Here is a 27,458-nt window from a genome sequence, read left to right on the forward strand (position 1 = left end):
TTTTTTCCTAATATACCAAATCTATGTTTATTTAAAAAAGTGCAAGGAAAATTACTTGGCACAGGTACTACATCTCAATAATTTTTCACTGTGTATGCACTTTCTGAAGCTTCTAAGTACTTTTATCAAAAATGTAAGGTTTCTTCCCTGAGCATTTTATACGTATTTTTAGGTTATCTTTTTTTTTCTGAATCGATTAACATGCATATAAAAACATTATGGTTTATCCTAAGTGTGCATTTCTCAATTTTGTTTTAAGTTATTACTTCTTCCAGATTCTCTGCTACAGGCACTGCAATGATATGATTTGTCCTTTCAGTATGTATCCTCTGATGTCTTTTCAGACTACTATTATTTCTAAAAGTTTTATTACAGATAATACAACTATGTGGTTTAGCCATGGTATGAATCTTTTTATGTCTTTTAAGAATAGCATTTCTTCCAAATTCTTTGCCACAAACATCACAATTGTACAGTGTCTCCCCAGTGTGAACCCTTTGATGCCTTTTCAGATTTGCATATCTTCCAAATTCTTTTCCACAGACATCACATGTATGTGGTTTTTTCCCAGTATGAATCCTCTGATGTCTTTTTAGATTAGCATTTAATCCAAATTCTTTGCCACAGACATCACAGCTATATGGTTTCTCCCCTGTGTGAATCATCCAATGTCTTCTTAATTTAGCATTTGTTGCAAATTTCTTGCCACAGTCATTACAACTATATGGTTTTTCACCTCTGTGTACTCTTCGATGTCTACTGACATAACTTTTCATTGCAAATTCTTTGCCACAGACATCACAGTTGTATAGTTTTTTCACTGTGTGAATTTTTTGATGTTGATTAACATAACTTTGCATTACAAATTTTTTGCCACACACACCACAACTATAAGGCTTATCTCCAGTGTGGATAAACAAGTGTATTTTTAGATATGAACTGGTTGCAAATTCCCTGTCACAGATGCTACAACTGTACAGTTTCTTCCCTGTGTGAATCCACTGATGTTGTATCAAACCTCTTTTACTTCCAAAGTCTTTGCCACACACCATACAAATGTATGGTTTATTTTCACTGTGATTGATTTGGTGATTTCTTAAATTTGACCTTCGGAAAAATGTTTTGCCACATACATCACAACAGTATGGTCTCTCTCCAGTGTGTATTTTAAAATGCTGTTTTAAGCTATTATTTCTTGCAAATTCTTTACCACAGACATCACAACAATATGGTTTCTCTCCAGTATGTATTCTCTGATGTCTTTTTAGAGAAGCATTTGTTCCAAATTCTTTACCACATACATCACAACTGTATGGTTTATTCCCACTGTGAGTAATCTGATGTTCCTTTAGATAAGCTTTTCTTGAAAATTTCTTGCCACACAAAACACAACTGTAGAGTTTCTTCCCACTGTGGGTAATCTCATGCCTTTTTAGACATGAACTCTGTGAAAACTTTCTGTCACAAATTTCACAACTGAATGGTTTTTCTCCAGTGTGTCCCCTCTGGTGTATTTCTAGCTTAGCTTTAGTTTTAATTTTTTTTCCACATATGTCACAACTGAATGGTTTTTCCCCAGAGTGTTCACTCTGATGTATGTTTAGTTCAATATTATTTCTAAATTCTTTACCACACACAATACAGTAGTATGGTTCAACTCCATTGTGGTAATTTTTTCATAATTTTTGTTATTTTCTTTTGAGAAAGCTTTGTCAAACAAAGAACTGTTTGATTTCTGAGATTCACAGATTTCTGTGTTTTTGAAGAAAAGGTCTTTGGAGAAAGTAAGACATGCAGGAAACTGGTTTCCACATTGGTTGGTCATGTAGTTCTTTAAATCTACAAGCAAGAGATGAATACAACAGATTATAGTATTTAATAAATGCATTACACTAACTTATAACTCCAAGCATAAATTCTGGAATGGTACAATTCAATAAATAACTAAGTAACAATAATTGCCATTATTTACAACACTTAGTTTCTAAAAACTTAGTTTCACAAAAGAATGAAAATAATAAAAGTCACATGTACTACAATATCATTATTTTGCCTTTTGATCCATATTCTATTGAATGATAACAGTACTGGTATTCTACACATACTATACCACATATACAAGTTTCTTGCTCTATTTTGTTTAAAAACTAAAACTGTCATGTAATTGTCTTATGATGACAAAAGTTTTGCCTATTTAATACTTAGAATTTCTGCCATGTATGAAAGAAATGGAGTCATCTGGGTGCCATGAGTAAGGTTCTAAACTGGCTTAGTTTAATCATAAAATAGTGTATCACTGAAAGACCTATGCAGTACTGTTTTTATAAAAAAGTTAAGATTATCCTTAGATGAAAATGTATTTGAGATAGATATTCATCTCTCTACAGAATAAATAGTTATTTCAGAGTCTTGAACATTTGCTAAGAAAAGTTTCCATGTGCCACATGCCTCGAATAAAATTCCCCTTCCTACACATATTAACATGGATTGAATCAGCCTGCAGTCCTCAAACAACAGGGATGTGGCACATCCTTCACATTCAATAAACCCTATGAGCACTAGGACTGCAACAAAGGCTTATCTGTGGCAAAGCAAAAGAAACATACCTGAAGTGGGAGAGGAAAGATGGGATGGTCTTCAAAAGGTGAATATCTATAAGAAATATATTTCTATGTAAAGAAAACGTTCACTTCAGGAATGCTTCCAACCTCTTAACAGAATAAACATCTAGGATCTTATACTGATAAGATGGAGGAACTGGTGGAGATAAAAACAAAATTACAAAGACAAGCTATATAAAACACAAGAAAGAAAAAAAACTGATGAAGCACATCACTCACTAGTTAGGGAGGAGGGGTAGCCTAGTGGGGTAACACTTGGCAGAAGACTGCACTTAGGCAGTTATTTTCTGGAGATAGTCTCTTCTATCAAGTGAATCACCCAAAGCTCAGTTTGATTATCACCACTCTTGTAAGCACAATGAATGACGTGTAGACCACTTTAGTCAATATGACATAATGATGCAGTTTTGTTTGGAAGAAAACAATTCAAATATCTTCCACATTACTGAAGGTATATCCATCAAGAATTAGAGAACTTTCCCTAAACTGAATCATTTTACAGAATTCAAAAAACAGGTAGTATATCATTATCCCATGCATGACCAATAAACATTGAATTACTTTAATGATAATTCACTATGATTATCTCAAAATAAAATATTTATACTTACCTGCTACTATTATAGGGTAGGATTGTAGGATTCAATAAACATTAGTATAAATGTATCAATGCCCTTGAGCTTATCAGTTAATAATGACTGGTAGTATAACTTCAGTTGCTAAGTGCTCATTTTAAAAGTTGTTTGTTGACTCTACTTTGGGAGGGTAGTATTTGGTATTAAGTATTGTTTTGTTTTTTAAACATTTGTAGACTTCAGCTCATTTACAAAATTGATCAAGATTTTTGTTTCTAACACAGCATTTCAATGTTTTTGTACTGCTGAGTTTTCATGTGTGACTTTAATGCAGTTCCTTCCACATTTGAAATATGAATAGTTTTGGACACAACATGCACTGAGCCAAGTATGTATATAAACCCACAAAGCATAGGCAGGACTGTTTTCCAAACTCTGCTGAAAGTTGCATATTCCAGGAATGATCAATAATAATAAAATAAAGTTGAGGTTTTCAATGAAAACATACTTCTCTCCTGTTGAAGCAACTGACCTTCTGCTAATAAATCAAACAAACACACTATGATTGATAATAATGTATCAGAGGGCCATAACTTCAACTTTTGAAATGGAGTTACTGTTACTTTTGAGAGGCACTGTAGCATGAAAGATTGCCAAAAATATTTTTCATCGACACCAGTTTGTATATTATAAAGTTGAATTTTAGTAAATAAGAAACTTTTGGATTTATGTGTTCTGTTTGATTTAATGGACAAGAACATATTCAATAAAAAAAAGAATTTTTAATATGTGGATGATTTACTGCTTACTATACTCACTAAGCATAAATCATCCTATTTGATGTCTTTTGACAGAAGAATATCAACATACATTGCTGTAGATAGAATCGAATCTACTCTATCCAATCATTTCTAGCATTACGTTCTATTTTCAAAGCTGAATTACATTACAAATGGATAACTCCCCCTTTATATAATAAGGTACATGTAGTAATAAAATCATGGACAGAGAAAGAAATTATGCACAATAATAAGTAACTGATTATTTTGCACCAAATGGATAACTGTTTCTTAGTAGAATACATACTCAAACTTTATTGAAGCAGAAAGTTGTTTTTAAAAATGCACTTTCCATGGAGTTGTGCAGAAATGAAAGTTGGTTGTTTAGAGGTAAGACTTTCCAGAGCTACACAAAAAAATAGGATCAAATTTTCATTTTAATTTGTGAAACAGATCAATTTTTTATAATATTAAATAAACCTGAAAATATTGACATATATTCTAATCAGCAAGGGTACTAGGAAACAACAAATTCAACTCTATATATACTTAAAGTTTGTGTTATTCAATTTATATTTATAGTTTAACACAGTTACTAAAATATGATGTAAATGAGAGCTATCACTCCTGGATTTACTTAAAGTCTACACATAAATTATGCTTCTGAGAAATTATACTTTTTTTTCAAAATTTTTCACAAATAATTATGTATTGTAATAATTTGTGCTTACCAGTACCTACATAAAGCACTTGTACATCATTCACAGGTAAGAAACAAAGCCTTCAGTCACATATCTCCATATGTGTAAAGTTAAAATGATCCTGATTAGAGCTGATTCATTTAAAGCTCTGTTGTTAGTATCCATTCCTTAGTGCAAAACAGGGTATTACTTTATTTATAATGACTTCATATATATGAACTTACATGATGCATCTTCAAACCCAAACACAGTTTGTGGTAGTTCTTTATCTTCCTTATTTTCTTCTTTAACTTTCATATAATCATACCCTGAACATTCTACGATGTCATTATCACTCTCACTAAACTTGGAAATAATACCATCTCTTGGTAAATCACCATGTTGCTCTGTTTTTATTTTTACAAGTGTTTTCTGAAATAATAAGGACAGATTAATGAGATCATTATCAAACATCAACAGAACAGTTATTTCTTTTAATGAATTATACATTTTTTAACATATGTATATAAAGATATTTGAATGAAAATAAGCAAAAAATAACTGACGAAACATTTATTGCAACAATATTTAACAGATAAACATCACACATGAAAGGATAATATCAAAATAGCACTTTGAAAATATTTTTAATCAAATAACTATTATAATTATTAGTTTGTAAGATGACTAAAATTTAGAACTTTAGATTGCAGAGAATAAAGTTTTCACTTTTCAATAACTCCTAAACAGGTAAAACAAAGTATGATCTCGGGGAAAAAAAGTAACATAAATAAGCATAGAGACAAGCTATTACAGTAATTTCCTGACATTATACATGATTCTATAAAACAACTTTTTATTACTGATATGCTTCAAACAATTTGTTATAACAGTGCTTACAAAATGAAAATTACTGCAGGACAATTAGAATGTTCTAATCAATTAATCATTGGGTTCATTAATTATTCTTATACAAGACATGGATAGTTGGAATAAATGAAAATATTTTGTTAATTATTTTAAAAGGTTATTATACTAATCAATTAAATTGAATAGCCTTGAATTGATAAAAAATAATGAAGAAGAATTATATTGGCAATATTTTTATTACTTGGATGGCTGGAAGAATGGAATAATCTAAAACAGTAACAACTCAAAGTTACAATTTTCTTACAATGCAAATGTATTTCTGATAGGTACTTACCCCCCCCCACACACATACAGCCATTTTAAGTGCTGCCCTCTATATACACATTTTTTTTTTTTGCATGCAACATACACTGAAATTCCCATTTATCCCATGATCCATCTGGTCCACAGCATCATCATATGTAAATCATTATATGTCAACACTCAACTAATAAGAGCACCAAACAGCTTCCTAACACATATGAATTCTTCTATTGGATTATACCTAACCATCATTCCGAAATTAGGGACAAAATACTCACTGGTTTTAAATGGGGAAGGAAGGTTGGAAGTGTCAGGGGTGGTAAGTACCCACTGGAAATAAATTTTCAGTGTAGAAAAACTATAACTTCTGATACAGTACATTACCTCCATTTAGCTAGAATCCAACACTGATCAGTAGAGAGAGTAGTGCAAGGAATATATATGTTGGTTGTAGAAGACTGTTTAGTCTAAGAGTTATTATTTCACTTATTTAGTGATTTAAAATTTTATGATTATTTAGTTTTCATAATAATAGTGTTAAAAGTAACTATTTTAAAGGTTACAGTTATAACAACTTTTGTCACATAACTAGGTAAGAGCTGTACATTGTGTGTATAGTTCAATTGCAGTAGTATTGTTGATGTCATCTTTAAATTTTTCTTGTTATGTGTGTACAGTATAGTATCTCATAGTTTTCAGAATGTTCTTGAGCTTAGTTGGAAACCTTTTCAATATATATATATAGGCAATGAAGCAAGTGCAAGTGAATTAAATGTAAAGTTCAGTCAGAAAAGTTAGTTGGAGAAAAAAAACATTAAGTTAGTTGGTGTGTGAGTGAGTAGGCTTAACAGGTGATTTCTGTAGTAGGTTTCACAGCTGTATTGTAACAACAGAGATAGAAAAAAATAATTTATTTTGTTATTTGGATTCTACAGTAACTTAATTAACCTTTCTGAACTTTTGACAAAAAGGAAAAAGTGACAATTATTCAAAGCTATGGATACAACTGTGGTAATCAATAAGTTAAGTAAAATAAGTAAAAGTTAGTGAAAGTGAAGTTAAACTGTGTTATCATTAGTGTAGCCATAAAAGGCATGAAGACAGCTTCATGATTTAAGAAAGACAAGGAGAAATAATTTATCTTGTCAAAGAGTGTTCTAAAGTAACTTAACCTGCCTATGTAGACACTGATGAAAAGGAGACAATTATTTAAAGTTCAGGATACAACTGTAGTTGTAAAAAAAGAGAGAAAAATAATTTATCTTGTTAACTGGATTCTGAAGTGAATGAATCAGCCTGTGTGGACTTTTACAAAAAAAAAAGAATTATTTAGAATTTTAGATGAAACTGTGATTTCCTATAGTATAAAGAAATTTTGTACGTACATTTGATTTGTTTTGAATATATATATATTATTTTAAAAGAAATGGATTGTGTGTTATCCATTTATTGTTCAAATTTATCACCAAAAAATCACAGATATCTGCTGTAGAAAAACCCCAGCTCACATATATATAAAATCCTGACAGTATACATAAATAATGAATATTCTTTGAAAGCATACAATGAACACCCATAAAGTGTGAACCTCCACCAGGAGATTGCACCACTTCTGTAATAATTATACTCTTCTCTCTGTGTGGTAATAGATGCTGCATGCACAGGCAAAAAAAAAGGAGTACATCCAAAAAAAGGAGAGAAAACTGAATGGGTTTACACAAAGGAATGTAGGATTTTTCACCCACAAAAGGAAAGGTTGGAAAAGTTAAATTGAATATGCTCCATGGTGTAGAGTGCCTAGGGCATGTCATACTATATGCAACAGATCAATTCCAATCCAAAAGGAGATAGCTTCTTTCTGATTGGTCATCATCAGGTTCACAAAAGAAGAAGGCTGAAATGCTGTTCACTCCTCTACTAGTGCTTTCTCTATCCATACCAGCCATTTTTAAATATATAATTTTCTCTACAAGTGAATTTTGTCATCATCATGAAGATAGCATTAGGCATACATCATCTGACATGTGGTAAGAGGAAGGTTCATGCATTCTTCTCCTCAAGTTGAGAAGAATGGAAGAAGACTGGTTCCACAGCGATGTTCAAAATAAGTCACATGAGCATAAATCCACAACCAAACACCCAGGAAACCAAAGTATGAAAATCCAAAACCAATCAGACTTGTTCTAAATGGCTCAACATCAGCCTTAGGTAATGAACTTCTCTGAGGAGAAGTACCAGAAAAACAACAGTTGCTCCAGGCAACATCATCCTCTGGAACTCACTGGAGGTGTAAGCGCATGTTGGAAAGATACACATGCACCAAAAACCCCAGATGGAGGTAAGATAAAGAATCACAACCAATACATGTATGAGGATTTATTATTAATTGGTCTACCTCTAATCCAAAACCACTGACTGGAAACCAACATCCAGGTGATGGCCCAATTGAAGGGACGAACTGCAATGTAATAGATCTATTTGAAAGCATCAGCATCAACCCCCAAGACCCACACAACAAAGATTAAGCATATTTGTGAACTATGTGCAACACCATCCCCCAGATAGAACCATACAACAGTTGAAGTTCAACAACAACCTCCAGATCCAACTGCATGGAAGTGAATTACCTCTAAAACAGAAATGCAACCTCACCCTCTAGATAGAACTACACAGAAGCTGAGAGAGACATCAACTACATGAAGGTGGAATGCATTATTAGAGAATCAATGCCATGTACACAAGCAGAAAACCACTGCCCTACTCTGTACTGAATGGAAGTGACCATATTCATGAGGACACCTCCATGGTACACCTTTATGTGGCTTTGAAATGAAAGTGGCAAAGACTCTCATACTCTACAGGAAGAACATTGGGGAGTGCAATAAAGAGTTCAAAGGAATACCAACACTAGAAACAGTTCAAGTAGTGATCATGTAATCACTATTTTATAAAGCAGACCAACCCTGCTTTATCCATGAAGTCCATAGGTGAGTAAAGTCTGGAACAGGTATGTTTATGAGGCAAATATATTACAAGGAAACCTATGACAGATCTTGTAGAGCACCCATTTAAACAGTATGCATTAAAGGTCATGGATATACATTGAGATTGTTGAGATCAACCACCCCTTGAAGAAACTTTGGTGAGCCATCCTATATAACCCTTGCCATGCTAACCTGCACAACATCAACATACAAGAGCCCAAACTGTGCAATGTCAACCCAAGGTAGGTACTGTAAAGAGGTTAGAGCACATGTATCACCAGCAGCACATCCCATATACCCACAGTTAGAATTACAATTAGTTTTGGTACCATGCAACCTCAATCTCAGGACCCACCATAGAGGCATTGGATACATCTTACAGTTTGCTGTAAAATGCAGAGTTTGGTTAGATATGCAGCATACCTGGACAAGTAATGCTGCTGAGTGGAAATACAGACTTAAAAGAGACATGCCCATGTAAGTATATTAATAAATAGAAAAAAAAACAAAAAACAACTGATCAATTCACAGGAAACTTGATAGAATAAACACATTTTGAAAAGACAAAAATGTGACCCACAAAACATTAGTAATTGTATGTGAAAGTCTGGACACAAATTTCAATAACCTGAAATGAAATTCAACAAACATGGTAAAAACAAAACAAAACACTGCATTGGACATACTGTAAAAATTGAACAAAAAAAACGTTAAACGACTATTTCCCATAGTTAAAGAAAATACGACATGAAAAATAACGTGTTAAACATGTCTGCACTCAATAACTGCCTAAGAAGAAATGATAGGTAGAACTGAACATATGAAGTCACTTGCATCAAGATGCCTAACTCCTATTGATGGAGGGTTGTCACATGATGGTTTATATGCAAAGATGCTGTGAACCATGAGATCATAGGGTAGATTGGAGTTTCAAGAAACTTTTCATATAGAGGGCAGCATGGGACAAGAATAGCTATAGGTGTGAGAAGAAGCAACATATTATATTAGAAACACAATTTCAAGCTAGCTAATTATACTTCTGATATTAACCAACTTAACCATACTTTTTTAATAATGAATTATTTCACTTGATAGTGCTCCATGTAATCAATACTTGTAGATAATCAGTTATATCAGGCTAACAGCCAGTTCTACAGAAAATACATAAATGTTTAAGTCACAGTTCTTTTATTACTACATCACATACATGCACACACACACAAGAAAAAAGTAATGAAACACTTCAGGTTTATTTGTTACAATGGTTTCATATATATATAAACACTTAAGTTTTATTTGATAGAAAAAGTAATTGAAGTTCTATCATATCTACTTACTTCTTTGCAGCACTTATAAAAAGTTATTCTAGTTACAATTTTTATATACTGAAAATATATTTCCGACTGTACCAAGGAAGAACATGATAGTCAACTATCTTCTCTCACATACAAAATAGCTATTTTCATTCAGTGCTGCTCTCTAAATGCAAAAACGTTTTTCATAAGCCTTCAGTTCTCATGTATCTTACAAACAACTGGTTTAAATCATCATGCAACAACCCTCAACCAATAAGAGTGCAACACACTCTCCTGATGCATGTGATACCCTCTATTTGATTCTACTGAAACATTACTTTGAGTTTTGGAAGAAAATTGAAGCAACAGTTTTCAATGGTAAAAAAGGGTGGGAAATGTGTGGAGAAGTAAGTTCCTATAAAAAATATATTCTCAGTATAGGAAAAGTATAACTTCTGATATGCTACATTACCTTTTCTCACACAAAGAGCTAGAATCCAACGTTGAAGAGGCAGAGAGACTGGTTTGAGGGTAAAACAAAGAAGCATTACTCAAAAACATCTGAGAAAATCCCAAAAAGTGGAAAACCTTATACATATAGACTGCACCACATCTGTACCAGAGATACTCATCGCTCAGTGTTGAATAAAGTGTCACAGACCTGGGTGAAAAAAAAAATGGGGGGGCTACATTCCTATTTGAGAGAACAATGGTGAGAAACAGAGCTAAATCCCCATATAACAAATTTCAATTCTATACAGTATTTAAATTTGGGTAAAAGTAAATGGATTTTTCAGTAGAATGGCTAGGATGTAATGAACCATAAATGACAAGTCAACTGCATCCAAAACCCAGGTCGCTGGGAACCAATATCCATGTTGGGGTAAGAAAGAGAGCTATGCTGCTGGAAGTCAACTACAATCCAAAACCCAGCCACTAGGAACCAACATCCATGTGAAAGTAGAAAAGAGGATCACACTTATGGCAAGTCAACTACAAACCAAAATCAAGCCATGGTGAGAGTATAAAAGAGGATCATACCTGCTGTACTTCAAATTCAGCAGACTGGAGAGAATCTCATATGCCCCCCTCCTCAATCTATGAATAAGAATATGACAGCAGTGTCATAAATTATTTGACTGATCTGGGAACCTGGCATCCAGATGATTAGTAGTTAAAGATGTCTCTATTCTAAACTGTTTCACTCAAAACCAATCCAACAGGGACCATAACCAGTGCAATAACATCCTTGAAATAGGAAAACTGAAGGATAGCATAGAAGGAAGAAGAATATTAATTTTCAAGTTCCACCACCATGACCCACAAAATAGGTGAAAGGAACAAGAGTAAAACTGAGTGAGGAAGCAGAGGCACTTATAATACATCAGACTTATATTAACTGATTCAGATCTGAGTCCAAAACCTAGCCATTGGGAACTGACTTCCATATGGAAATAGAATGACAGTTCCTAATAGAAAGGTAAACTGCAATTTTGATTGCTCCCTTAAAAGCTACAACATCCCCTAAGATAAACCCATACAGTAATGAAGCATCAGATTGGAGGACATATCATCTACACCAGCAGAACACCATCACCTCACTCTCAAATGAATGTTTTTTTTTATAATTATTTGTATTCTATCATTATCATATTCAGGAGGATGCCTTCTTGGTCAACTAACCAAGCAGCTTGAAACCAGAAAGTGGTAACAATTCCCATACTTTACTGGAAGGAAGAAGAGAAAAAGAGAAAGAAAATGTGTTGAGAGTCTGGAAGGACATCAACACTGGAGATAGTGCAAAAGGTAACCATGAAAATCCGATTTTGGAAAGCAGACCATATTTGATTTATTTTGTCAAAGACATTGCAGGGATGGGCAGCCATCACATTCTGTTGTATCTATAAAAGTCTGTAGGTGAGTATGGTCCAGAACAGGCATATTAATGAAACAAATATATCATGAGGAAATCCTACAAGGGAACTTGTGGAGCACACCATATCAACAGCAAGTGTTTTATGACATTGGAAATTAGAAATAACATAAATGGGGTGACAGTGCAGATTTAATTATGAGGCAAAATTTTTTAAGCCATTAAGCAAAATGCATTAACACAAAATAAAATATGCTGCATATTTTATTTCTTGTTAATGAGTTTTGGTTTATAGCTTTAAAAAATTTTATGGTTATAATATAATTAATCAGAGGTTGGGATTTGCTGTTTTTAATGCAGTCCTTCCTCATGATTTTGTTTATTCATTTAACTTCATTTAGACGTAATTACTTAATTTTACTATATAAAGATAACTTAAACAGTCATACTCTCACCAAAGCCTGAAGAATTTCGACAAGTGGAAGACAATAACCCAAAGACGAAGACACAATAATCAAATGGAAATAGTGAGATATAAACAAATCTGTGGTAGTCCAGATATAATGGAGATGAGATGTCAGGAAAAAGTAAGGTGCCTGATCTGGCAAAAAGGCATCCAGAAAAAGATAATGAGGAATAAGCCAACTGAATTAAAAGTTGAACACAGTTGGGCAGGGTGAAAGAAGCAAGGTCAAAAACAGAGGATGTCTGCAGAGGAATGAATAAGCAGAAATAAGCAGTATGAAAAGAAGCCATGTAGGCAACATAACAACAAAAAGCACAAATGGGACAGAGTATCCTATTCAGATCGAACTAAGGATAAAAGAGTGAAATGGAAGGAAAGGAAATTGGCAACAATGAGGAACTACCCTTCCAAGCTGTAAAAGTTTTAAGAAGGAAAGATAATCCAGATGAAGGTGGATATATGTAAAATGATACAGAGTATGTGAAATGCTGATGGCAAATAAACCTGACCAATGATGTCCATGGGGTTAATAGGACAAGGAAAGAAATCTTAAAAGATAAGTACAAAATCAAGGTTCAAATTGAGGTAAAGTTAGGCAGTGAAGAGCCACTTTCATATTCCTATCTGTAAAGAGTGTGCACCAAGGTGGATGACTAATCCAGAAGAAATGTAACAACAGAGAAAGAGTAGGAGTAGTAAAAACCTTACAGCACTTGGACAATCAAAGAGACAGTAGACCTCTGATCAAACAGTTAGGGAATCTGTAATATAAGGAAAAATGAGTTAAGCAGGGTAAAACCCTTGACCCCAAGACCAATGGCAGAAAATGTTCCACTTACACTGATAAACATCCCTAGAGGAAAGGTGAATGGAACAAGCTAAAAAAAAAGCAACATGCCAGGACAAACTGGATCTCCTTGCTAGGCTCTGGATAAAATGAGGTGGTGAGATGAAGAATATGAAAGGCTGGATGAAATGTCATTGTCTGAGGTTGAAATAGTAGGGATGGAGTAAGAGGAAAGGGTAATGGAGGGGCAGATTGGAACTGAAACATCTGCAGAAACCACAGTTGTGTCAGCCATTATCAAGAAATAAGAAAGACGTAACACAGAGTGGCATAGAGGATCATAATAACCCTATCAAGAAGATGGATAGGAGGATAAACTTACAGGTATTTGTTTGTCCAATCACAATTGAGCAGCCAGAATAAGAGGATGAGGAACTGGATATCAGAACAAGTTACTCAGCTTGATATATGAGGGATGTGGCATATGCATCCAGGTAAGGAGTAAGCCACTAAAGGCATAGTCATTGAAAAATAAAAAAAATCAAAAGACCACTCTGTTGGATAAATGTTGTCAGGACAGGAAAGATGATCCACAACAAGTTTGAAAACACCTGGTACATGACATGCCATTAATCAAATATGATGATGATTGGCATAAGAAAGAAGAATCAATGATAGAAAACACAGAGATCTTAACCAGATGCCACCTTTGTAATTGATATGAGGCACCACTGTTGAATTATCAGAATGGATATTGTCCAGACAATCTCTTGCGATTGAAAGAAAGGGATCCAAAGCCCAACAAACAGTAAGAAGTTCAAGCACACTGATGTAAAGAGAATATTCCCCCACAGACCAATGACTTGAAGCCTCCTGGTGATTGACCCATACTAACCACCATTGGAAGTTGTCCACAAAAATTGAAGGAATGGTTACAGAACCATCCAAGTAGTCCTGAGCAAAGTTCCATTGGTCAGGGAGGACCCACTGAAGGGATCACATATAAGCCTGGCTAAAGTACTGGGAAGAATGAATGAAGAACTTCTTCAATTTGATCAACCGGCTCACTAAAGCAACGTCAAGAAGGCACTGATAAGTATGATAAACAAACTCCCATTCAAAATGACAGAAAAGAAGCCAGTCATCCATCTAAAAATGAAAACACAACTCCAGGTCATGAAGATGTAGAGAAAAGGTTTGTAATGCTCAATGAAAAACATACTACAATGGGTTGGGCACAAAATTTATACAACACTCCATATTGGACAAACTAAAGATAAGAACATGAACATTCCACTATAAGAATAACATATTAGCACAGGAGATGTCCATCTTGGTCATCCAAAGACCCAGAAAAAATCCAACCAAAGAGTAAGGTAGGATTCCATGGTGAAACATGGGATGTGAATATATTGATCGAGATGGCACAGTTGGATGACTAGTCTCCAGTCGCATCTTTTTGGAAACCACAAATAAGTGGGAGTAACCCCCCAAACCATATGGAGCAGGTTTGATAGCCTGTTGTGTGAGAAGGTCTTGCACCACCTTGGATAGATGCTGACATGAAAAGGGATCCAAAGGATAAGGGAAAGAAGGAAGGGTAAGAAAAGGTATGATAAATCCATCTGACAAAACTCAGGGAAACTGAACATCATAAATGAAAAGGCTCTACCAATGAATGAAGGTCACCAGATGAGCTCCTACCAGGTAGTGATTGGATCCATTGTTGGCATACTATTAGTTGTTGTGAAAATGACAAACAGTAGCAGAACAAGAAGGATGAACAGGCAAGAGCTGGGAAAGAGAGGGTTGGGAGACAGAAAACAATACTATGGCTCAGCTCTAACTGGGACAAATGGGCCATCAGATGAGAAGGAGAAGATTGTTGTTGGACTGAAGCTATCCATAACTCCAAAGACTCTTAGATCGTGTCAAACATAAACCATTTCAAAAACAGGGCAACCCTAAAATCCTGTAGATAAGGAGCATAGAGAAGGGTCAATGAGAAAATAGCATTATAACCCAAAAAGTTTCAACATCAAATAAACCATGTTTGTAAGGCCAGAGTCAATGATGATAGGTGAGCTAATGTAGAAGTGAGAAAGGAGAGAATGTCCCCAGAAAACCTCTCAGAGTTCATGTGAAGAGTCTCTGACAGGAGATGGATTGAGGAGAGGTACTGCAAAAGTAATCATGGTAAGACAAAAACAAGAATACTGGGCATAGGTGAGATAAACAGGAAATGTGGATCCCATCTCCCCAAATAGGTAAAACTGAACCCAACAACTATTGATCCAAATATGGACAGTCCACCTTATGATAAGAGGGAGTGGATTAATCTGAAGCTCATTAATGATAAGGCATACTAATGGCATCACCTAATTGGGAGGTGAAAAGCTCAGTGTGAATCTGATATAATCAGGGGATGGGGAAAAAAATAAGGTTGGGAAGCAGAATTCTGTAACAGGAAATGATGTGGGTCATAAGAAATAGGAGCAATAGACATAACATCATATATCTGAAAAATAAAATCAGGTAAAGCCAACCAGAGACAAACAGAATCCCCAGGTACAGTTTGGAAAGGCACAGTGAACTTACAGATGGAAAAGAAATAATCAAAATCATCATCAGACTGGCCAGGCTCAAAAGGTTTAGGAGAAAGAGAGGCAACAGAGAAACAAAGGTTGCCCACTATATAACACTCAATCTCCCTGCAAATAAAGGTTGATAAATCTCCTGATGGATTGACTGCCCACACCTGTGACCTAAATTATGGTATCAGACAAATGAGATATACCCAAAGTGGTAACGTTTACTTTGGAATTCATACTTTATACCAGACAAACAACCAAATGTTTTCACAGCAAAACACAGGTAAGTCAAACACTTTTGAAAATAAAGTGGAAGAAATTTCTTGAAATAAAGTAAATTAAATTAAGCCACTTTAAGAAGTAAGGAATAAAAAAGAAAGATGTCTGAACTTAAGCACTGCCAAATAGGATGTAATGGTTTGGCAGCAATGCATAGAGGAAGTCACATGTGATAGTAATGCTCTCCAATTGGTAGAGAAATGACATATGATAATTTGCATTAGACATATGTTACAATTTGGATTCCAATAGGGGGTGCATATAGTTTGCATATAGAGAGCAGCACAAAATGGGAAAAGCTAATTTTGTGAAAAGAGAAAAGTACCATAGTGGAATTACTGCCTCTACAATATCCCATGGTAGCCCATTCCAAAGGCCAACCATCCTGTTAAGCTAATGAAATTGTCTTAGCTGAAGATGACTCCTACCTTGCCAAACTTTTTATACACGTCTCCTAGTCCTACTATTCTCACTGTTAAATATGAAAAATGATGGTGCATCAACACTACTAATTCTCTTTATAATCTTAAACATCTCAATCAGATCCCCCTTAACTCTTGGGAGATTTCAGCTTCTCCTCTTATGACAACCCTTCTATTCCAGGCACCATTCTAGTAACCCTTCTCCAAGCCCTTTCCACAAATTTAATGTATTTTCTAAGGTAAGAAGACTATGAGTTAACACAATATTCCAAATGTCATCTAACTGGTGACCAATACAATGAAAATGATAATAACTTTAGACTTGCATTTAATACTTCCATAGATACAACCTAAAATCCTATCATCTTTTAAACTTCCCAATTTAATGTGGCCTTCTTGTTCAATTTCATTTCCATTTCCCAACTGTTCAAGATATGGAATACTGTTTAAATCTTCTTTAGTGAAAACTGAAGAAGCAAAACCAGCCATCTCATAATCAAAAGATACTAGCTCTTCATCATCACTCAAGGACCATACCCTCATTCTAACATTTTGTCCACCTTCAATGTATTTAAAGAAATAATTAATTTTAATTTTTATATTTTCAGTCAACCTTTTCTCACACATTTTTTCTTATATACTAATTTCCTGTTTCACAAACTTTCTTGATCTTCTATAATCTTCTAAATTTTGTCATTCCAGTCAATTTAAATTTCTTAAAATTTATTATGCTTTTCTCTAATTTTATCTCAAACCTTTTTCTGTAAGCCAACCTGGTATTTTACTTGCAGCTACTCATTTAATTCTGTAAATAATGTGTTTACCTTGAATATTAAATATTTATCTTTACAGATTTTTCACATTTGATCAATGTGTTCAAATAACTCAGCTGCCCAATTCATTATAGTGAATTATTATCACATCCCTTAAAATTTGCTTTTCTGAAATTGATAACCAAAATATTATCATTCCTTATCTCCATATATAGCAAAATGTCAAACCTGACAGAGCAATGATCATCTGCACCCAGATATTCCCTAATTTCTACCTTCTCAATAATTTCTATATATTAATCTAAAATATAAAATAGCATTGTTTCTAGAAGGTTCCTTGATTAATTCTTGAAGAAAGCCATCCTAAAGAGTTGCCAAAAACCTTTCACCCTCATGGTTTGACTCTAACATTTCCCAATCCATATGCATAAAATTAAAATCACTCATAATTATAAAATCATTAACATCTCAAATATTAATCTCATTGTAAAGTTTCTCACCAATTTCATCAGTACCATTTCATGATCTGTTATAAATTCCAACTAAAAGCCTTTTTCATTTATACCCATTAACAGAAACCCAAATGTATTCAATCCCTTTGCTATCCCTATGAAAAAACCTGTAACCCTGTACTGCAAAGGAATATCTGCAATCAAAATCATCTACGTTTAACCATGTCTCAGTTATTCCCATTATATCAGAAGTTTCCATTCCCAGTGTTTTAAATTCATCTATTTTATTTATTTTACTTTTAGCATTACAATAGTAATAATTAAGCCTATCCTTATAACTTAGTTTGAAAGAACATGGTAACCTTTTCACAGATTAAAACACCTGAGAAAACCATAAAACAGGCATTATAAGCTATTGATTGGTTATACGTATGTCATATACTGTAGAGTATATAAGGAACTGTTTCAAAATATTGAAAGAGTTGAACAAGACCACCATGTTTGATTCAGTACATAAGCCATACCTCAGCAAAGTAAAAAGAAGTTACTATTTTATATTCTAGCATGTCAATATTAGTAATTTGAGTTCCTAATTTGTACTAAACAAGACATGTTATGTTGACCTCACAAGCATCTAATTTTAAACAGTGCTGCTTTAAACATACCATGTGACTCACTAAAATCTTTATTCAGGTATGTTCTTTTGATATTCACTTTTAAATTAAGAAATTAACTGATATGTAACATAAAAGTTAGAATTATAATCTATAATTTGAATCCAAACTTACTGACATAAATTCATAAAATAGTAGTTTAATAAAATTTTGAATACAAATCAACAAACACAATGACATGGTCTTTGACCCGTGACAAAAGGGTTAATAAAATGAGTTCCTACCTTTGTTCATGTTTTGAAACAGTGTTATAAATGTTGTTCATCCCTTGAATCAGTGCATGTTATTAAGAAGGAACAACCAGTTAATGTTCATCAGATAAACAAAATTAGCTCCATGCTAAAACAATTCATTTGTTACAGGGCATTTTATGTATTAGTAACTTTACTGCAAAATTTAAAGATGCAAGCAACTTCTGATATTCAACCCACTACAGAAGTTTTCTATTTGATAACATTAACACCTGATCACACACAGTAGTTAAAAATACTAGTTTCATAAGTGAAGGACAGAAAAAAAATGTCAAAATTTTTTATAAGCAAAACATAATGTGGAACTCAGTCCAATATTTTCTATGTCACAAAAAGATCAAATTAATACTGAACAGTTATAATTTTCATCTTTTTGTCTCTACATTATGACTGTTTTCTAATCTATCCTACAACATTCTGTCATATTTGCTATGACCTTATAGTTATGACTAAAAACACAATCAGAAATGATTAGAAACTGTGAAGGTCATCACAAAAATGATTGAATTAAAAAAGTACCAGCTGTTCTCTCAACTACAGTTATTTTTCTCCAACACAAAAATTATGAAAATTTTTATATATACACCACCTCAATCTCCTCTGTTACTTTACATTTTTCTTCTATTTCTTCTTTCTCTTTTCCAAGAGCAACAATGGAATGGCAAAATTCTTCTCCTGAGAAATCAGCTTCTCCTATTAATTAAAACCAGGTATTAATTTTTTTTTAATAACCCAACAAACTCAAAGATATGGTTTATGCATTATGTTATCTTAATGGCATTATTACTAACTTTCATGCAAATGAAAATGGAATTCTTGAAAATTAAATTAGTCTGATGATTCTTTGCCAAATAATGAACCAAAACCACATTTTAATTTTTTGGCTTTGATGATATACTTCATAAGACATGTTAAAAAGTACAAGTTTTGAATTTTAAACATATCACTTACTAGTTTCTTTTTCACTTTCCAGCAATTTTACTTCAGATAAAGTATTCTGTTTCTCATCTGGCAAAGATTCTACATTCATCCTTAATATTTCCATGGTTACATTTCTATGTCATCCTTTAAACTGTCCAAAGCCTATAACTGGGTTACCAAGAAAAACATGTTAACTTTCAAGCTGTCTTAAAAAGTATTACCACAGTTATAAACATTATCAAAGGTATACAAACTAATTTTTTTTTTTAGAATTTCTGAACAAATCTACTGTACTGTAAAAAATAATGTAATTGAAACAACACTCTATTTACAGAATACAAAGTTTGAATTTTATGGTGATCATTAGATGTAACACAATCAATTTGTAAGCTTTGGAAGTGACTAGAATGGTACATTTTGGTTAAAATCATTAAAATTCAAGAATTTCAACACATATGCATAATTTCTTTTATGACAAAAAGCATATTACAACCATATTCCCATCTCATAGCATATGCTTTGTACATTGTCATAGTATTGATAACTGAAAACCACTTACATGTTTTAACTCTTTTAAATATTTCAATAAACACACAGTATTGAACACTTAAATTTTAATAATTATGAGAAATTTCAGTTTTTACCATCTTCTATATCAAGATTTATGTGTTTTCAACGAATAAATATAGAGAATAAAACACTAAACCATAAAGAAAAGATATGGTGTCAAAAGACTGTACAGACAAAAGATAAATCTTTCAACTATGGTAAGAATGATGATACAACTACTTCTTAACTATAGCACTGACTTCCCCACACCTGTTCAACAAATATCACTGTCAAAGAATTTTAACTATATACACAGTACAAACAAACTATTTCTGGAGTTCATAACTGAAAAAAAATGATATAAAATCTAAATTCACAGCATAAAGTCAGGAGAAGACATCTCATTCTGCCATCCATTCTGGTTTAATAACTTCAATCATCTTCCTAACTAGAACACTTTTTTTACCATCCCATATACACTCATTTAAAAAACACAAATACATTTATATATATATATTATGCACATACTTAACTGATACATTTATATGCATGTCTTTGTCTTAAGCCAGTGGATAATGGTATTTTCAGAGGAAGTAACTTAACATTTCTTCTTTGCTCTAAAGTGATATCTGCAGTTTACTGGCATTCAGCATTCTTGTATCATGGATTCAACCATTATATGATTTCAGAAATCAACCAATCATACAGCTTGACTACATCATTTTAACTGCTCAACTTGAACTCTTTGTCTATAGTACTGCTAAATTGTTTCAACTGTGAATGCTGAATTTCATATTTCTCTCATCTCCAAATATTAATACCAAACTGAGAAACACACAGTAAAAGAAGGTGGAATAAGATGGCTACTCAACTCCAAAAGAAGTTTTGCCAATTAAGATGAACATCATGAAAAATCAAAAGGTTTTTAACTATAAATATAACTTTCAGTTCAAATAAATACTGAACAAAGACTATTATTACATAATGAAAATTTCAGTTTTTGTGCTTGGGGACTACTTTACCTATAAAGTTGGATACAATAGATATCCAAGATGAGGTAAAATGGCCCTTATCTAACTCAAAATAACTGCAACTTAGAATAAATGCAGCATTTAATTAACTTAAATTATTTAAATATTCCTAACATAGATTGAGAAAGCCATTCCCAAGGTGTACATTATCCACAACATATACATTTAAAGCTGAAATCTAAGACAGAAATGTGTATCATTAATGAGGGGTAGGGTCTTAGATCAAAGTTGTTCAAAAACAAAATATACAAGTTTTGCTTTTTATCATTTACATTTCCACTACCTACTAGTGTTTTCATGCACAACAGTTAAATACAATTCATTCTGACAGTAGCATGTCTCAACTGATGATATATATTATTAAGTTTCAAAACTTTGTTTCTGAAATATATGTTTTACTATGTTACATCATTGCTAATTTACAATGGCAGTGATATATTCCTTCCATAATAAAAAGAAAATACACCAATATATTAAATGATATGAGCATAAAAATGATTATTATATTTCTATAAATAACTCTGGCATGTATTAGAGTATAAAAGTCTTTTTTTTTTTTATTTAGAACAATGGAATACAGGTCTACATATAGCAAAACCTACATTGTGATGTAAAATAGTTATAGTAAGATTAAAACATATCAAAACACATAAATTCAGAATTCTTACTAATAATGATACTGAGGTAATAATCATAGGAGACATTAATTTTAGATACATTCATTATGATTGTATGGTTAAATACTGAGGTACAGAGGTTTGTTCAAAGTGATGCATGATGATTCTCTATATATTCCAAATGGTCATGAGTCAACCAGAATGGATACCATTTTAGATTGTGTTAACTACTATTGAGAATATGGTTACAAAAACAGAAGTGAGGGAATATTTTGGTTTGATAGTTTGGTATATACTGAGATAAAAACATAAAAATAAATGGGAGTTGACTTCAAGGGCCAATTTTGGCTCCATTTGTGATTGAAATTACATTCTGCAAGAAATCAATTGTACTTTATATACTAATAACTCTAATATTTATTCATTTCATAGAAATAACCATCATTAGGTGGTTTCTACTAGAACAAACAGTAAATATCCATGAAAAAATATGACTCTGGAGGGTGGGGGAGATTTGGGAATTTCAAATACTGAAATGAATTTTCTTTTACAATACGAGTGATAGTTTGCAAATAAGATGCCTCAGTGTCAGTTATTCCATGATATTTCTCATGCAACAGTAGTCACATTTTCCTGAAGCCTGAGGGTCAATACAACAATTTCCAAGTTTATAAAGCTTTCAACATCTGTTGTAAATGGTGAAATCACCAGCCAAACCAAAACTGCTCATAAAAGAAGCCTTTATGGTAATAAATGAAAGTCAAAGATATTGAGGCACAAACTTCTACTTAAAAGCACTCTATGCAAAAGGAATATCTTTAGTGTTAGTTCACTTCTCCATTCTAATAACTGAAAGCATAAAAAAAAGAAGCAACAAATCAGTTCTAGATTTGAACAATGATATTGCCAGTGATGGTTATGCACCTTTCTGATTCAAGTATTCCTTGGCATCTCAAATTACTCTTTGTGTATTCCAATGAAATAGTCACCATCATGTAGACTCAATGCATTGTCAAAAGCTAAACTTGAGCTGCTTATCATTTTGATCCACATAAAAACCTATTATGTCTGGGTCACTAAAATTCAAGTTTGTGTCTTTTATTATAGAAGTGTTCACAACTTTCTGCATAAATTGACTATTAGATTATTTGTACAACTTTTAAATCCAAAAGCATTAGTGCACATATATACAAGAATTACAATCAGCCTGTCTGAAGCAGTTCAAATGACACATTTGAATTTTTTTTTAAAATAAAGACAGCCTTATGAACTTTGAACTGTGGACAAGAGTTGCATGTTGCGTTTGTGATTCTTGAGTTGTCTTCATCAACAAGGGTTCATCTTAACATTTAGAGATACCTAATCTGTTATAGAAGTTCATTTGATATTCACTACTGATCCAAGCTCCATTGATAAAATTTTAGCTCATGTTATCCTTCAATTATATGCATACTCTACCAAGTCTTTTGAAACAACAGTACTCTTTGGTCTGAATGTTTGGCCACAGCAGTTACAAAGAGTCAGTCACAAACTGTACGAGTGTAGAAATAAAACTTAAGACTGTGTAAATAAGCCAAAAAATATTTCTAATTCTCTACAACAAATAGTGAAATCATACATAAAAATTGGGTTTGATTCTGTAATGGACTCATTGTGAACCTTTAGCTAAAATAAGCAACATCTTAACATTTTCTTTTAAAGTGGCTAAATTTGGCCCCTTGTAAGCTGAAGAATTTCATCAGAAATAAACACTAAGCACTATGTGATTAAAATAGCAAATACATACTGTTATTTGAAAACAACTTTGGGGTCACATTCTAGTCTTACAGATACCTAAATATTTGTTTAACTTTCAGAAAAACAAATTTGAAGCCATACAGCAAAAGTTATCATTAGTGATGTGGAATAATGAATGAACATATATGGTTTACAATAGATTTGGGAAATTTTTAAATGTAATTTTTTTATTTTAAAGTGGATATTATTAAAACAAATGAGAAAAAGATTTTAACATCAGAATTCTAATCTAGCCAGCTTACTAGTGATATAAAGGAGAAATTAGAGATGAATATCATATCTAAATTTAAGAAGTTTAACTTGACAGATACAATGAATGATATACAGAATTATACAAGACATCAAGATATATATAACTGAAAATATTCTGAAATAAAAAATAACTTATGAGGAAATGGTGAATGATAATGTAAAAACTTAAAACTAAGACTTCTTAGGTATGTAAATGTAAGAAAAGCAATCAGACAAATACCTTAAAAGATACTAATGGCAAATATTTTAATGACGGCTACAAGACCATTGAGATTTTCAATGTTTTATTCTCTTTTATTTTTACAAAAGAGTATGTTAGAATTATTTCTGACATTTAGAAAGCTATTAGGAATATTGAAACTGAACTGAATCATGTAAATGTTAATACCTTGAGAAAAAGTAAAAAGATTGAAGAATTAAAAACAGGTACAAACACACCACCAGAACCCAAAATTCCTCCCAGAGTTTTAAAGATCAAAGTTTAAAGCCAGAGCTGGATGATTAACTTCATTAATTGATTACCTGTAAGTTGTACATGCATTAATTCATGTCACATTAAATGACCAAGCTAATTTACAATTAAATTGATTTATGTCATGACACTAACCAACTTATCAAAATATTGCCATTATAACTTCTTAATTCCATGATTATTTTTGATTAATTCAAGGTTATTCAGCTTAACTGGATAGTTTCACAACCAAATAAAGTAATCAACTAAATGAAATTAATATTTCTGATTATTCCAACTGAGCTAATCCCATGACAATAACAGATAAGTTAAATGTAATCAATTAATAAACTCAATTATTAGAAAGCTGCTAATGTTACTCTGTTTATTCAAGGAGGGAAATAAAGGTTGCCATGGAAATTATTAGCCAGTTGGTGTTATATCTTTAGTGGGAAACACTCTAGCCAGATAAAAAAAAAACATTTTTTTTAAAAGCAATGTACAAAAAATAAACACATGGACTCACCAAGGAGAAATCTTGACTAACTAGTCTGTTAACTTTAAATGCATTACTTGTTACCTGGATGACAGAAAGTGTGTGGCTTCTTGAAGTTAGATTTTGAAAGAGCATTTTATGAGACATCACACAAGTTAGCTAAGAAAGTTCAATTTGCAAAATCTAACATATAACAGAGCCATTCAACTAAAATGTTGTGGTGTATTTCATTTTAAATTTTTCATAATTCTTTTCAAAACATAAACATTCAAGTGTCTTTGATAGCCAACAAAAACTTGGAAATGTGAACAGCTTTAAAAACATCTAATTAAACATCCAATTTATAATTGGAAACAGTGTAGTAAACAGACATTTGAACCACATTATCTTATGTCAATTCTGAAATCCCAATTCAAACCAAAGTGAGCCTAATTTAGTTCAGCTATGACATTGCACATCTCATAGTAAGACAGTTTGATACAAATTAACCATAAACATGACAACTTTGTGCAACTTTAACTATTTTATACAAGCACTGCAACTGTGCATTTTCTGTATAAATTCTTCATACACTGCAGCTGTACAGACTTAAGAAATTTTATACATGGGTCATTCCATTTCAATTCACCTAAGGCATCTCAGTTCATGTCATAGATTTAAGCAAATACTTCATTTTTGATTTATTCAGCCATGCAGTATAGCACTAGGATTTTGCATTGCTAAACAAATTAAAATGAAGTTTTTCCTTAAATTTTTTTCAAGGAAGTCTATGATATGAACTGGGATGCCTTAAGTGAGTTGGAGTGGAATGACTCATATATAAATGTATTGTTAAACAGAAAAAGTAAATAAATATAAGTGGAACAGAGGAATATGGTTACTATTATTCTTTTAATTTCATCTGCAGTGCCTTTAATTAATGTCTTGCAAGATAACATTATACTCATAATGGCAGCAAAGATTACAAACATATATAAACAATAATATAATACACAGCCTAAAACAATAAAAGAAATACATTTTGAATCACATACCCATTTTAATTCATTTCTTTTGTTATTTGTGGCACATCAATTTCCATACTCATATGTTGTAATTACAATGGGTAATGTTGGAATAGTCAAACATCTAACTTTGCTCTACATTAAAACCATCATTAAAAGAATACAGAATATCAAAACTATGATGCAACACAGGTTACACAAGACCAAATTCATCCCCTTACCAACTGTTCTCACCACCATTGAATCGTAATACCAATGAAAAACAGAGAACAAATTAGTTCTTGAAACCATTACTCCTTGGTGAAACTCCATAATTAATGAATTAAAAAAAATGAAAAATTGTAATTTTTATGATTATTTCATTTGATAATGTCTTTACAGATAAAATCAGTCATAATAAATTAAATATTTAGGAATTATATAATTGTCTTAATGTCAGTTCAATAAAGAAAAATAAATATGAAATTGTCATTTATTCACTTTATCTTAAAAATTTAAATGTTTTTAAAAAATATGATAAAGATATAAAATTAGCAGTTCAAAAAATAAAATAAAAGTAAAAAATTCATCCAAACTCTTATCATCTTTTTTTTAAAATAAAAAGATATGCGTACAAAAATCTACATATAATTTTAACTTTGAAGAATCCTGGCAAACTCAATTTGTTTAAAGACCCCAAAGCTTTATCAATCTGCTTGCAATAACTACATAGCAGCACAAACTTATAAATAAACATGTGCAAGTTACCAGGTGCACTGAATTCAACAATGGTATGCACACTGCAGCATATACAATATGAATTTCATAGTTGCATAAACTTCTGCTAAGTGTATATACTGAACTAGCTTGACAGTACTAATAGAAATAACATCAGTAGTCAAGCTGTTAACAACCTTGTTAATGTATGAGAATGTTATTATAACTTAGCTACTAGTGATACAATAATTCATCTACTGAACTTCTAATCCATTGCTAGCTATCTAATTGCAAACACATATGATCACCCATGATTAATTTAACTTATGACTATGAGTTAATAGTTTGAGCGTGAAATCTAAAATTTGTAAACCACACTAAAACTACTAAATAAAAAAACAAACACAAATAGTGCTAAGAGAATACGTCTCAACCATGAGAATAGACCTAAAGTTTAGCACTCGTGACAGTGTCACTATTCCTATCATACTACTGCAACTAGTAATCGTATTATTATTATTGAGTACTATTAAGAATATTATTAGTCAAAACAACAGACTGCACAAATTAAACGTTTAAGACACTTGTAACTTAGTTTAACCTTTAGTTGATCTCTTAACACTATTTACTCACTGTGTAAAGTGAAAAATAATGGAAATGAACACTTTTACCTACCGCGGAAAAATAAACCAGTTTCTGTTGAATGTATAATAACCTAGGAACGAAGATTAAGTATATCTGCTATGTTGACCAACGCTTAACGGCGCTAGTATAGCTTTATACTGTAATTTTGACGTTCATTTCTTGTATCCCGTGGCAACAGTGTTTCTGGGACCGTTTTTGTTTTTTCTGTTTTGTTTTCTGATCCAAGTTTGTTTGTTTTGGATTTTCACACAAATTTAGCTGTCCCTAATTTAGCAGTGTAAGACTAGAGAGAAGGCAGTTAATCCAAACCTACTGAAAAGAAGA

The 27,458-nt window shown here is 32.4% G+C and overlaps 2 protein-coding genes across 3 annotated transcripts; both read right to left on the reverse strand.

Moving 5' to 3' along the window:
* LOC143228545 (uncharacterized) lies at positions 1 to 1,673 on the reverse strand (the record flags this gene model as incomplete). The annotated part of the gene is made up of 1 exon (XM_076459788.1): positions 1 to 1,673. A coding segment is annotated over one exon (1,419 nt), but the record flags the coding sequence as incomplete, so codon positions are not given.
* On the reverse strand, positions 1 to 27,296 carry LOC143230696 (uncharacterized). Of its 2 annotated transcripts, XM_076464687.1 has the most exons (6): positions 27,165 to 27,296; positions 19,627 to 19,764; positions 19,265 to 19,368; positions 4,901 to 5,087; positions 2,607 to 2,652; positions 1 to 1,839 (listed from the first exon to the last, which is right to left on the reverse strand). In XM_076464687.1, exons 2-6 carry the CDS (start codon positions 19,718 to 19,720, stop codon positions 1,743 to 1,745), a joined length of 528 nt encoding a protein of 175 aa, XP_076320802.1. In that variant the 5' UTR covers positions 19,721 to 19,764; positions 27,165 to 27,296; the 3' UTR covers positions 1 to 1,742. The 2 variants fall into 2 exon arrangements, with proteins under 2 accessions (XP_076320802.1, XP_076320803.1); XM_076464688.1 differs by lacking the exons at positions 1 to 1,839; positions 2,607 to 2,652 and adding an exon at positions 4,233 to 4,381.
* Between the last annotated feature and the right edge of the window lie 162 nt (positions 27,297 to 27,458).

This window comes from Tachypleus tridentatus, chromosome 10, assembly GCF_004210375.1.
Source record: "Tachypleus tridentatus isolate NWPU-2018 chromosome 10, ASM421037v1, whole genome shotgun sequence".
Lineage (NCBI taxonomy): Eukaryota > Metazoa > Arthropoda > Merostomata > Xiphosura > Limulidae > Tachypleus > Tachypleus tridentatus.